The 13,187-nt window shown below is 38.1% G+C and overlaps 1 protein-coding gene across 1 annotated transcript in view; it reads left to right on the forward strand.

The window, feature by feature from the left end:
- Nucleotides 1-12,602, forward strand: part of LOC145691602 (uncharacterized) — a 44,009-nt gene extending 31,407 nt beyond the window's left edge. The window contains exons 3-4 of the mRNA XM_081767005.1: nt 8,164-8,674; nt 12,468-12,602. Coding sequence (XP_081623131.1) covers nt 8,164-8,634 — 471 coding nt within the window. The 3' untranslated portion in view covers nt 8,635-8,674; nt 12,468-12,602. The remainder of the gene's footprint in view (nt 1-8,163; nt 8,675-12,467) is intronic.
- The last annotated feature ends 585 nt before the right edge of the window (nt 12,603-13,187 follow it).

The following is a 13,187-nucleotide window of genomic DNA, read 5'->3' on the forward strand; positions in this document are numbered from 1 at the left end:
GAAAGCTATTTTCTGGCATACTTAACCTTTAGATACACTTGGTGGGTCAAATTGACCCGGTACCTGTTTCTTTTGTTTTTCTAAACGAGTCAATGATGTTTTTATAAAACCAGTCTTTGTGACATCTCATATTCATCTTTTGTCTACAATACCTGATATTTAGTTTTTTAGTATCACCAAATATGGAGTGGGGGAAAACTGATTTCTCTCTTTGCTAAGTAATTACATTTGGTGGGTCAAATTGACCCGTAATTTAGTTTGCTTTATTTTCAGTAATATATTTCACTTTCGAACACTTGTATTCTCTAAAGCAACATAAGGTCAACAATGCGGAAATGTAGAGAAGAAGAAGAAGAAGAAGAAAATATTTTTCTGTGAATTTGATTTATTGAAAATTGTTGTCAGCTTGTGTATTAGTACGTCTATTTGTGAGGTGAAATTTAGACTGCGAAAATGAGCGGACTTTCAGATGAGGCTATAAGAGATGAACTTCTGTTAGATGCAAGTGAGGATGACGATAGTGTCACGGAAGATACTGGACAGCTACAGGCAGAAAGAGTAACTGTTATTCCCGAGAGTAATGAAGAGCATTCCTATAATGAAAGTAAATCTACGGACGACAGTGAAAGTGAAACTATTAACGATGTGCCCATTCCCTCTTGTAGTCATGATATAAATGGTCGATATATTTCTAAAGACGGTACTATTTGGAACACGAATCCCCGTACTTCAAGTCAAACCCTTGTACATAATGTTGTAAGACATAATCCTGGACCTGTCAAAAACATTCATCTCACTTCACCTAAAGCTGCGTTTGATATGTTCTTTTCACCAGACTTGTTGGAAGAAATTAGACTGTGTACAAATCTAGAAGGCAAACTCGTTGCTCGAGAAAAAAGAACTACGTAGAAAGAAGTTGATATGGTGGAACTTACTGCTTTTCTTGGATTACTTCTTCTTGCTGGCCTAGAAAGAAATTGGGATGTACCGGTAAAAGAATTGTTTCTTGACATGTATGCAAGGCCTATGTTTAGCAGAAAGGGTCCAGCTCTTTTCTCTAAAAAATGTTACAATTTTGGTAATTTCTGTTCATATTCGGTTAGTTTATGGTAGGGTTGGTTACTTTAAGTTAGGTTAGGCTAGTTTAGATTACGTTAGGTTAGTTTAGTTTATGTTATATTAGTGTAGGAGTCCCGCATAATTTTCCATAAAATGATAGAATTTCAATTATTTCTACTAATATTACGGTAGTTTAGGTTAGTTCAGGTTAGCTTACGTTAGTTTATGTTAGGTTAGGTTAGATTTGGTTACGTAATGTTACGTCTAAGTACTTGCATCACTCATTTCTTCTGTGAATTTTGTGTTTTTTATGTGCTTCTGGACCCCTTGTACTAAACATACCCCGTATGCAAATCCACTTTATCGAGCTACCATGTCGGTAAACACATTCTTGAATATACTGCGAGTAATGAGATTTGATGACAAGCGTACACGGGATACTAGGCTAAAAACTGACCGCCTTGCTGCCATAAGTTTTGTATGGGATATGTTCATGAAGAATTGCTCCGAAGCTATGATTCCAGACATTTATTTAACCATTGATGAACAGTTGCTGCCATACAGAGGTCGATGTAGTTTTATTCAGTATATGCCCCAAAAGCCAGGGAAATACGGAATCAAAATATTCTGGATGTGTTCTGCTAAATCTGGTTATGCATACATTGGAATGGTGTACACAGGTCGCAAACCTGGGCAGCAAGTACAAACTAACCTATCACAATATGTTGTTCTAAAGCTATCTGAATCTTTGAAGAACTTTCCAGGGAGAAATATTACAACAGACAATTATTTCACAAGTTTATCTCTTGCTAAATAGTTGTTACGTAATAAGATTACTTTAGTTGGAACAATTAGGAAACACAGGAGGGAAGTGCCTACAATTATGCTACCAGCTAAAAATCGACAAATTTATTCGTCTGAATTTGTTTTCATTCCACAAGCGACAATGGTCAGTTTTGTAACGAAGAAAAATAAAGCTGTTATTTTATTATCTTCTATGCATGGAGATGCTTCAATAGATTCTGAAAGTGCCAAAAAAAGCCAGAAATAATAACATTTTATAACAAAACCAAGGGTGGTGTCGATACTATGGATAAATTGGTACGCACATACACAACAAAGAGGCAAGCCAGGCGGTGGCCTATGACCTTGTTTTTCAACATGCTAGATGTCGGAGGAAGTAACGCATATATAACGTACATAGCTTGCAATCCTGACTACGAAGGAAATGCTGCTGACCGCCGCAGAAAATTCCTGAAAGAGCTTGTGCATGACATGTTGGAGCCTCAGATGGAAAGGCGTGTGCTGATTCCTGACTTGAAGAGGAGTGTAGTGGATGCTTTGAGAAGATGTGGTATAACACGAGGACCACAAGAAGACCGTGCCGGAATTTCAAGGAAAAGGAAGCGATGCTCAGTTTGTCCTACGGGAGCGGATAAGAAAACATCTACTGTCTGCTATAAATGTCAAAGATTCATCTGCACAGTTCATACTGTGTCTTTGTGTGAAGAATGTGCGTAGGGTGAGAATGTAGAGTACTTCTGTAGTTAAAGTACGTTATTACTTGTTGCTAATAATTTCTAATAGCATTAAAATTCACCTTTGTACAACATGTTACGATATGAATAATGAAATATTATTCTGAATTGCAATCAATAGTGTATTTTTACTACAATAGCATGCCTATGAACAAGTAGACATTTCCTTGTACACATAATCTCTTCTACAACCTTCAAGCACATTACGACCGTGTGAGAAAATAGCGATGAACCAAACAAATTCTGAATAAAAATTCCAACTTCTTTGATTACAATAGTAAGCCTGTGAACAGGTACACATATGGCCTTGTACAAATAAGTTCTTGTACACATAAGCCCTTGTACAAACTTCAAGCACATTAGAACCATGTGAGAAACTAGGGATATAGCAAACATCATTTCCGAAGCAAAATCTCCAATTTCCTAAAGATTAAACATCAAAAAGAGCACCGGGTCATTTTGACCCACCAAGTGTAATTACGTAGGAAAAATGCCAAGTGAATCTAAGGGTTAAGACCCACGCATAAAAATATTAGCACATCGTGTATTGGATTTTATTTATTTATTTATAATAGGTTTCAGATACAGCACTAGGCCATTTTACACTGAAACATTTTAACATTTATGCAACGTAACGATAGAATAACAATTTGAGCTCAAGATGGTACAGTACACTGGCAACATTACAAAGATAGCTTCGTTATAGAGTATCTGAAAGTATACTCTTAGAAAAAAACGTCTACAGTTTCTGGTAACTGATTACACGTACTAACAATTCGGTTTAGAAGGGACCTTTGGACAATATTTACCCTCGCAGCTTGAGTGTAAAAGAGATCACTAGACAGTGTTGTTCTAGAGGGTACGCGAAAATTGATCTAACTTAATAACTTTTCACATGATATGTGGCCATTTACAATTTCATGCAAAAATACTAGGTCAGAGGTTTTGTTTCTCACTAGGGGAGGTTTGATATTGAGGGATTTTAAAACGTAATTTTTTGGAAGTGTTCGGAGGTGAGTTACTCGGTAGGATACAATAGATAAAAAGAAATTAATTACATAATTTATTTTTTATTTTATTTTTTTTAGATGAGTAGTAGGGTGCATCGAATTTCCACTTTTTTTGAAATCAGCTTACCCTTAGCGAAATTTTTTTGTGAAATGGTTTCTATATGTCATATAGAAAATCGCACGCCGATTAGTTAATTTCTTTAGGTACCACTAACGGCCTAAAGTTTCAAAAATGTGTTAAGAAATACATTTTTTAGAAACAAATTATACACATTTACTTTTACGAAAACGTTTTATTTTTAGTAGTTACTTTTGTCAGAAATGTACATATTTTACGTGAAAAAAATTCCGCTTGATCAGTCAAGTCCTTCAGGTGCCACCAGCGTCCTAAAATTCGAACAAAACGCCCAAAAATAGATGTTATTCAGTGTTTTGTAAAAAAAAAATCGAGTTTTCGTCTCTTATAAACAGCAGATTAGGTAAGAAATGGGGCAATCGAGGTAAAAGAAAAATAGACTTTATAGTAGAATGAATGTTATCAAATAAGACGCATACCGGTAGTTGTCCAGCTTATGTTCGTAGCGCGAAAAAAATAACAAGTGATTATTTTTGTAGATAGAATTCCTTTCGATAAAACACCTGCACTGCATAGAATGCAGTCGCCCAAAAGCGAGTTTGTTGTAAAATGAAAAGTGGAGTAGCATCGAGGGAAAAGAAAAAAAAGTGACTCATTGTTAGTGTGTCTGTAGATGAGATTAGGAGTAATTTTGTGTTGCTTTCTAGACAGAAAAAGTAGTGTTTGATGTGGAAACTGTTTACGTTGCTGATTGTGTTTGAGTGAAAATACGTGTGCATTTGTGTGCATTTTTGAAGGATTTCGTCCTACTTGTGTTTGTCGGCAGTCATTGAATGTGTCAGTTCGGCATTGCTTTTGGTGCGGCAAGTTTGTTGAAGTCTTGTGTTGACAAAAGTGTCTAACTGTTCAAAATTGGTTTCGGTGAATAAACTGTGAAGTGTCCGTAAAGATGTTACCTAAAAAGAAGTCACGTTTGAATGTAAGGAACGTTGTCCATAAGGTCATTGGATTCAATGTGGAATTCACTTTTAGTCAGCTTCCAACAATCGCTGATTTTCTTAAGCAATTTTTGTGGGAAAGAGAGAACACGAAATGGGAAGCAGCATCTCAGCCCCTCTGCTAAAGTGCTAGCTCATTCAGTGGCAAGGAAAGTAATTCAAATTTGGGGAAAGACATCAATCAGCGGTGCAGCTATTTTGAGGGAGCAACGGGTTATAGAGTTGATTTTACATTATCACAAAAAGGTCCGTCAGCTGCAAAAGTTCTAGGACAAACCCGTTTCCTTTGCTTCCAAAGTTGCAGAATTCCAGGCGTTCGCCAGCAAAACTTTGTTTGATATCGCTTTTTGTAAATGCATCGACCCGGTTGCTTGCACTTGGTGCGAGGGAGAAGAAAGTGCCTAAATTGGAGGTTTCATTTTTAATTGACCAAAGAACCAGATGGGTATGGCAGGACTTGATAGAAAGGAGACACAGAAACGTGTCAAACTTTTATTGCGGAAAAATCGAGATCAGAAAAATCAACCAAAGATCAATGAAATTAGTAGTTCCGGAAGACAAAACGATAGTGTTTCTTTACAAAATAAATCGGGAAAAGAGTCAGATTCCACTGTCGAGTTTCTTCCTGTGCTTGAAAGAGAGAAGACTAGCCATTCTAAACAAATGAGAGTTAGGTTGCCGACAGGAAGAGAAGAGAGCATACGGGCTGCCATCACAAAGTTCTTTGTTGATCAAAATATCCCCCTGTCAGATCTGGTTGTTTTGAGTTGCGATGGTACTGCTACCAACACTGGTCGGAAGAATGGTGCGATGGCACATATTGAAGTCTTCCTGAACAAACCCCTTCAGAGAATCGTCTGTATGATTCACACGAATGAACTCCCATTTCGACATTTGATTGAATTTATAGATGACAAGTCTACTGGACCAAATACATTTAGAGGACCGATAGGATCAGCACTTCCAACCTGCGAAGAATTGCCACTCCAGAGTTTTCAGCCCGTTCTAGTAGACTGGGACCTCAACTTCACTGAGGATTCATTAAGCACAGATCAAAAATATTTGCTGAATATCTGCCAAGCGGTTTCTTCAGGAGAATGCCCCGTTGTGTTAGCTCACATGAAGCCTGGTAAAATTCATCAAGCCAGATGGCTAACTACAGCAAGTAGAGTCTTACGTTTGTACGTAGGAACAGAAGAATCCACTAATGAACTTAAAAAAACATCGTCCAATACATCATGATGGTCTACGCGCCACTCTGGTTTGCTGTGATCCGTAATCCATCGTTTGCAGAAGGAGCTCGTCATTTGTGGCAGCTCATCACGACTTGCCACATGGAAGCGAAATACAGGAAAATAATTGATCCAGTGATCCGTAAAAATGCGTGGTACTGCCATCCTGAGAACCTACTTCTATGAATGTTGACTGACCAAGATGCTAAAAGTACGAGAGCTTGGCTGAAGGCGAGTCCTGAAAGCAAGACAAATGACCCAATCTGGTGATCGCGTACCGGTACGAGAATTCGTCGTCCCTGAAATCAACTTAGAAGCGACAAACTATGTTGATATGATTAATTGGTCAACATGCACGCTGATGGAGCCACCACCGACAAAACACTTGAGCCTGCAGAAGCTAAGAGAAAATGTAAAGACGGTTCCAATGGCTGATGAATCTATTACATCCTTACCCTGTCACACTCCTGCTGTAGAAAGAATGAAGTTGGTGACACAAGCGGCATCAGCGGTATGTGAGCAAGAAGCACGACATAGATTTGTCCTAGCAACACTACAATCAAGAAGAAACATACCAGAATTTAATTTGGAAGACAATTTGAGGTAAAAGAGTAACGATATGAACTTGCACTACCATATGCAACATTCTATATATATAAAAGAGAACGTACAAATCCTTTGTCCGCTCATCACGCTAATACGGCTGAACCAATTTCTTTTATTTTTGGGGGGTTATTAGGATTTGGACCCTAGATGGTTTTTATCATATCACTTTAATTTTCAATTACCAGTGTCTTGAGATAATTGACCATTCAGGTGTCCATTACGTACAAATCCTTTGTTAGTTCATCATAGGTATAAAAATAAACGTATGTATATGCAACCCGCATGACCGTGTCACTCGGCGGGTTAACATAAATGACAGGCGTTATAATGGTTTTTATCATATCACTTGAAAGCGAAAAAGTAAAAATTATCTAAGTAACAAAGTTTATTGCGTTCGGGGGTGACCGCAGCGAAGCGTAGCGGGTTAACATAAATGACAGGCGATATAATGTTAACATTTACTGCAATCTTCTATGGTTTTTATCATATCACTTGAAAGCGAAAAAGTAAAAATTATCTAAGTAACAAAGTTTATTGCGTTCCGGGGTGACCGCAGCGAAGCGGGGTGAACGCTGCTAGTTAGTATATATGGGTGGGCGGAACTCGAACTGCAACCACCTTCTGGTGGTGAGTTCTGGGTTATCTCCATCATTAATGTTTGGAAATAAGCAAAGAGCTGCAGATGTAAAACAAAATCTTTCTTATCTAATTAACGATCCAGATGAATCACAAACAATGCAACTTAATTTAAAAAAATGAAAAAGTAGGGACACATTTGTCCATATTTTAAGCCACTAGTAGCACCTGAATGACTTGACTGATCAAGCTGAAATTTTTTTCACGTAAAATATACACTTTTTACAGAAATAAAACCACATAAAATAACCATATTTCATAAAAGTACATATTTGACATTTTAAAAAATAACATTTATTTTTTAACAAAATTTAAAAATTTTCGACCGTTGGTGACACCTAAAGATATTGACCAATCGACTTGCAATTTTTTACACGTTATATGGAGCCCATTTTGCAAAAAAATATCACTAAGGGTAAGCTGAATTTTAAAAAAGTGGAAATTCGATGCACCCTAATGAGTAGGGCAGGCCATAGGCCAGATAGGATTTTCCTGTGAGTTGAGTCCCTCAAATAGAATAATTTGAGAAATGATGATCAAATGGTAATCAATGGGATTGTACTATGAGGAAAGGCAACATACAGTAATTTTTGTCCATCAATAATATTACATGACGCAATCAGATTTCAATCTTGTACTCCTCAGTTGAACGCGTCTTGACGATGCTACAATGGTTTTATTAATTCGTACATAATTTTATTGTCTTGTCTTATTGAACTGAACGGCGTGACAAACATCTTGGCATTTGAAGGCGGCGCTCCAAGTATCCTTTAAATACTGCTAGCAAATGAGAGTCCAGCGGTATTGCCACGTTTATTTTGTACACATCCACGCCTATCCTCTGCCACCTGATCGCGCTGTAGTTCGTCTGCTTAGCCATAGCCACACCTCTTAGCACTCGGCAACATCGCGTCAGAGCTTGCGTTTTATTCGTTTAGCTGAAATGCCAAGATGTTTGTCACAGGCTTTAAAAGAATTTGGAGTACATAACTGGTTTCTTTTTTGTAGGTTGATCTGAGTATTTGTAGACCACAAGGTCAATCTGAGTTTGACGAAGACGAGGAAGGTGGGCAGGGTGGCGGAGGAGGACAGGGTGGACGAGGAGGACCACCAGGTGGGCGAGGAGGGCCACCAGGTGGACGTGGACGCGGTAAGGGTGGACGAGGTAAAGGTAGGGGTCATGGTCCACCTGGGGGCCGCAAAGGAGGTCCTCCTCCACCACCTCCAGGTGAAGGATGCACTTGTGGACCGAATGGTGGTCGCCCAGGAGAAGGAGGTGACTACCCAGAAGGAGGTCCAGGAGGCGAAGGTGGTCCAAACTATGATGATGGATCTTTTGGAGGGCAAAATCCTGGCGGGCAAGGTCCTGGTGGACAAAGTCCTGGTGGGCAAGGCCCTGGCGGACAAAGTCCTGGCGGTCAAGTTCCTGGTGAGCAAGGTCCTGGAGGTAGTAACTATGATTATGGTACTGAAGGATGAGGTTGATAAATTGGCGGTGCCATTGAACAGGGTGAAACAGGTGAGTAACGCACAACTATAATTATGACTAATCATGCAATGTTTATTTCTTTACATATTATAAGTAGTATCAGGGTCACTGTTAAAAGCAATCAAACAAGAAAAAGATACAATTTAGTACTTAACAATATATTTTCATATACAGTCCGTAAATAAATAATTAAAACAAACTATTCAGCAGAATAATTTTTCATCAACTTGCATCATAATGCCAATGAACAACATGCTATTTGACGGTATCAAATTCATTTTTCTCAAAAACTACGCATCAGAATATATTTCCAAACACCAGTTTCGTTCAGCTTGATGTCACCTATCTATTGGTGAAAGTTTTATCCTTGTACATTATAATGATTTTATAAAAAGTAAATTCTTTAACAGTTGATTATACTCTTGATCTATATCTCATTAGATTGTCCTCTTCCTGGTGCCATAACACAACAACGCTTAATTAGCGTATCCTTCAGTATGAGGTTCATCTTAACCAGGGGCAAAAGTAAATCTGAAAAGGTAGGGGGACGCATGACATCACTCCGTTCCCCGCACGGGCGTCTCTAGCGAGGGGACGAGAGGAACGCGTCCCTCCAATATTTTGAAGTACAAAATATTCAATATTTTATTCTAATTTAATTTATTTACTAACGACAGAATATCATATAAATAATAATAATAATAATTATATTTATTTGCAATATAATATTCAGGCTGTTAAACGATTGTAATCGAGTTCTTGATATACCTTAGGGGGTCAGTGAAGGTAAGCAGAAAGGTAACAAATGGAATCGCAATTAATAAACAGGTTGGGCTAGGCAGTACCATTTAAATCAATTCCTTTGATGCCCCCCTCCCCCAAAAAATTACATGCCAGAGACGCCAGTGGTCCCCCGTGCCTATCTTTGCCCATTGTAATCTTTTACAAAGTGGGGGGACGACACAGATATTTTCTGGAAGTGAAGGGACGGCGTCTCGCCGCATTCTCCCTCACTTTTACCCCTGATCTTAACTCCTTGCGTTCCAGTGACATTCAAGTAGATCTCATGAAATATTCCGTTGCAAAATACCAATGACATCCATGGTGATGTCATGAAAACGTGTCCTTTATTTAGAGTCGTATTAATCCTGAAGATGATGAAATTTTTTAGTGGATGCAAGGCACGATTTAGTTCTACTATTTCTAAACCTTTAGATATTTTTTTCTGTTAGACGCTAATTACATTGTAGAAATTTTAATACTGTTGTTATCAATGTGTATTGTAATATAAGTTAGGGTAAACTATTGATAAAATAAGTAATTAGATGGTTGTTGAAATTGAATAATAAAATATAAGCTAGTCCAATCAGCGGTATGGCACAAACTTTTATTCTTATTATTTCTATTTCATTTACCGTACCGTTTCCTTTTTTTATTTTCGTATCTTTGTTGATTTTCGTTTTGGTTCCACCACATCTATTTTTATGCACACATTATCCTGATTAGTGCATCTAAATTTATTGCATCTATGTACAGTCTTGTTTTAAAAAATCCGAGCACCTACTTCGTTTTCGAAAGCTCTGTATCCTTAGGTAGCCTTCACACTAGGATCCTATGAGGCGCTAGCGTGAATTGCAGCTTTTAGCTTTACAATGTCTTGAATGTACGCCTTCCCACATGTAAGTGAGCTGCAGCTCTGAGCTGCTATAAAGATCACTCCGCCGGTAGCTGGCTCAAGCAGGCTGATGACGGGGAAGAAAATAACACTCAATGTTATGAGAGCCCTTGACACGTGAGCCTGAACTCAGTTGGAATGAAGAAAAGTGTACATGCGGTATATTTGATGTTGAAAATTTTATCATTTTGGTGTTACTCTAATGAAATGCACATTTTATACTACACCCTGTTTCAAAAAGAATATGCATATTACGAAGAATTATTTTGTCCAAACTATCGATCGCTGCGCCTCGGCTCGGCTATTGGAGAAACGAATACATAGTCTAGTTTATATTAATAGCCGATAGCTGTCAGTTGTCTTCTGTTTTGCTTGGTAACCGTCATATGTTTAAAATGGCTACTCCGCAGCAGAAATCATTTTGTGTTCTCGAGTTTGCGAAGTGCAATTCCGTCATTACAGTGCAAAGACGTTTCAGGTTGAGGTACCAAACTGATCCTCCGAATGGGTGGAGCATTTGCTGATGGTATCGACAGTTTGTAGATACAGGATGTGTATGTAAAGGAAAGGGTCCTGGCCGCCCTCGTGTTCCTGAAGAAAATGTTGCACGAATTCAAACTGCTTTTCAACGTAGTTCTTCAAAATCAACTCGTCGTGCCAGTCAGGAGTTACGGGTGCCGACAACAACAATTTGGCGTGTTTTGAAACGTCGGTTGGTTATGAAGCCGTACAAGTTACAGCTGTTACAAGCTCTGCGTCCTGATGACAAACGCAAACGTGTGGCATTTTGTAACGAGATTCTGGATGCTATTGACTATGATAACACTTTTGTACAATGCACCCTGTTCAGTGATCAGGTGTTCCTTGTTAGTGATCAGGTAAACAAACAAAATGTTCGAATTTGGGGCCTATAGAACCCACATGCAGTCATTGAACATGTACGAGATTCGCCCAAAGTCAATGTGTTTTGTGCGAGATCCCGATCATCTGTTTACGGCCCATTCTTCTTTAATGGAAACACGGTTAACAGTCAGCAGTATCTCGCTATGTTACAAAACTTGTTGTTTCCGAGGCTGCACGAAGACAACTTTATTTTTCAACAAGACAGGGTACCCCCTCACTGGAGTTGCCAAGTGCGTGAATATCTGAATGAAACTCTACCGAATCGTTGGATTGGTCGTCAAGGAGCTGGCGACTTAGCATGTCTCAGCTGGCCTCCAAGGTCACCGGATTTTGCACCCTGTGACATCTTCCTGTAGAGTGACTTCTTCCTGTAAGACAATGTTTATGTATCATCACTCCCACAGAACCTGGAAGAGTTGAAGAACCAGATCCGTAATGCCATTACATCAGTGGCGCAGGACATTCTTGCCCGACTGTGGGAGGAATTTGAGTATTGATGTGATATTGTTCGTGTCGCTGATGGAGGACATATTGAATATCTGTAATTTGAACTTTGAACTGTAATTTGAACTTGAGAGTTTCATAAATACTTGTGTAAAATTTCATATTCGTATGTCTCAAAGTTTAATAAATATATGCATTCGAAATACGTATATTCTTTTTGAAACAAAGTGTATTATGCAGTTCGTCAAACGAAGATATAGACATCCTGAAGTAATTGAAAAGTTTTCTTTCATCTTCAGAAAACAGATTGTAAAATGAACATTCTTCCAGTTCTTATCGATTTATAGGATGAATCCACATTGTTGTATATCTTCTTTTCCTTTTTTTCTTGCAATTTATCGCCAAGATTAAAACTGTAGCTTCTTCTGGCTCTATCATGGCTGCCATTTTAGTATCACGATCTTCTGTGCGGCTCAAAAGTATTCAATGCTTTCATACTACATGTTCACGTGAGCGGCTCACGAGATCCTGGTGTGAAGGCAGCTTTATCCTATGGATGAAATTAAATGTAACAAATATGAATTCTCTTTTCCCAACTGAAATCTTTAGTTGAAGTTTTAAGTATTATTTTTTTTTCTACTTACGGCTGCAGGAATATGTGGCACTCACTACGTAAAGTATGCAAGACTAGACTAGACTAGACTATATGTTATGAATGTATGTCTAATTATCTTAATTTAATTGATATAGTTTCCTTAAGATGGAATAAATTTATTGATTTTCCTTATTATTTATTTACAGGTGAATAATGAACATCGTCCATCATGTAGAAATATCTTTAGAAAATCCTATGCACTTAACTTCCTACATTTAAGTCTGTCTGGTACGTAAAAATCTAGTCAAGAATACTTCATAGTTCCTGCCAATGTACAGTACTAAATAAAGACATTCTTTCGTTAACACTTGCTTCATGTTTATTTTGTTATGAAATATTTTAAAACATCATTAGCTCATGGATGTTTGAAAGTAATTGGAATACGATATTCAGCTGTCATTTCAAGCTTCCAAAAGCAGAGTAAAGTGGGAACAGATGCAGGCCGGTAGCCAGCCCAAAAATGTAGGGGGAGCCCGGCTGAAGTTAGGGGGGCCCAATCCAACGTTACTATAGTTTATCACCATAATATAGTTTATTTGCAAGCCTACCGTGAAAATTTTAGGGGGGCCAGCAAAAATTTAGGGGGGCCGGCAAAATTTAGTCCTTCATTACCTTGCAACCCAGATCACAGCAAGTTTTCTTGAAGAACAGAATTTTTGAAGAACATGGACGTAAAAGAGATGTAAAATTGTTAATTTCTCAATTATAACTGCTCGGCACAAAGTCAAGCATTTTGGTCACAAAAGCAATCTGTTCATTTATTGCTTTATTACTCTGCAACGCAAATTACATTCTATTTCAGACTTTATAGAACAAAGAAAACGTAAAATTGTTAAATTGTCAGTCATAATGGCTCGACAATCCAG

The sequence above is a fragment of the Thermobia domestica genome, chromosome 8, assembly GCF_964235325.1.
Source record: "Thermobia domestica chromosome 8, izTheDome1.hap1.1, whole genome shotgun sequence".
In the NCBI taxonomy this organism is placed as follows: domain Eukaryota; kingdom Metazoa; phylum Arthropoda; class Insecta; order Zygentoma; family Lepismatidae; genus Thermobia; species Thermobia domestica.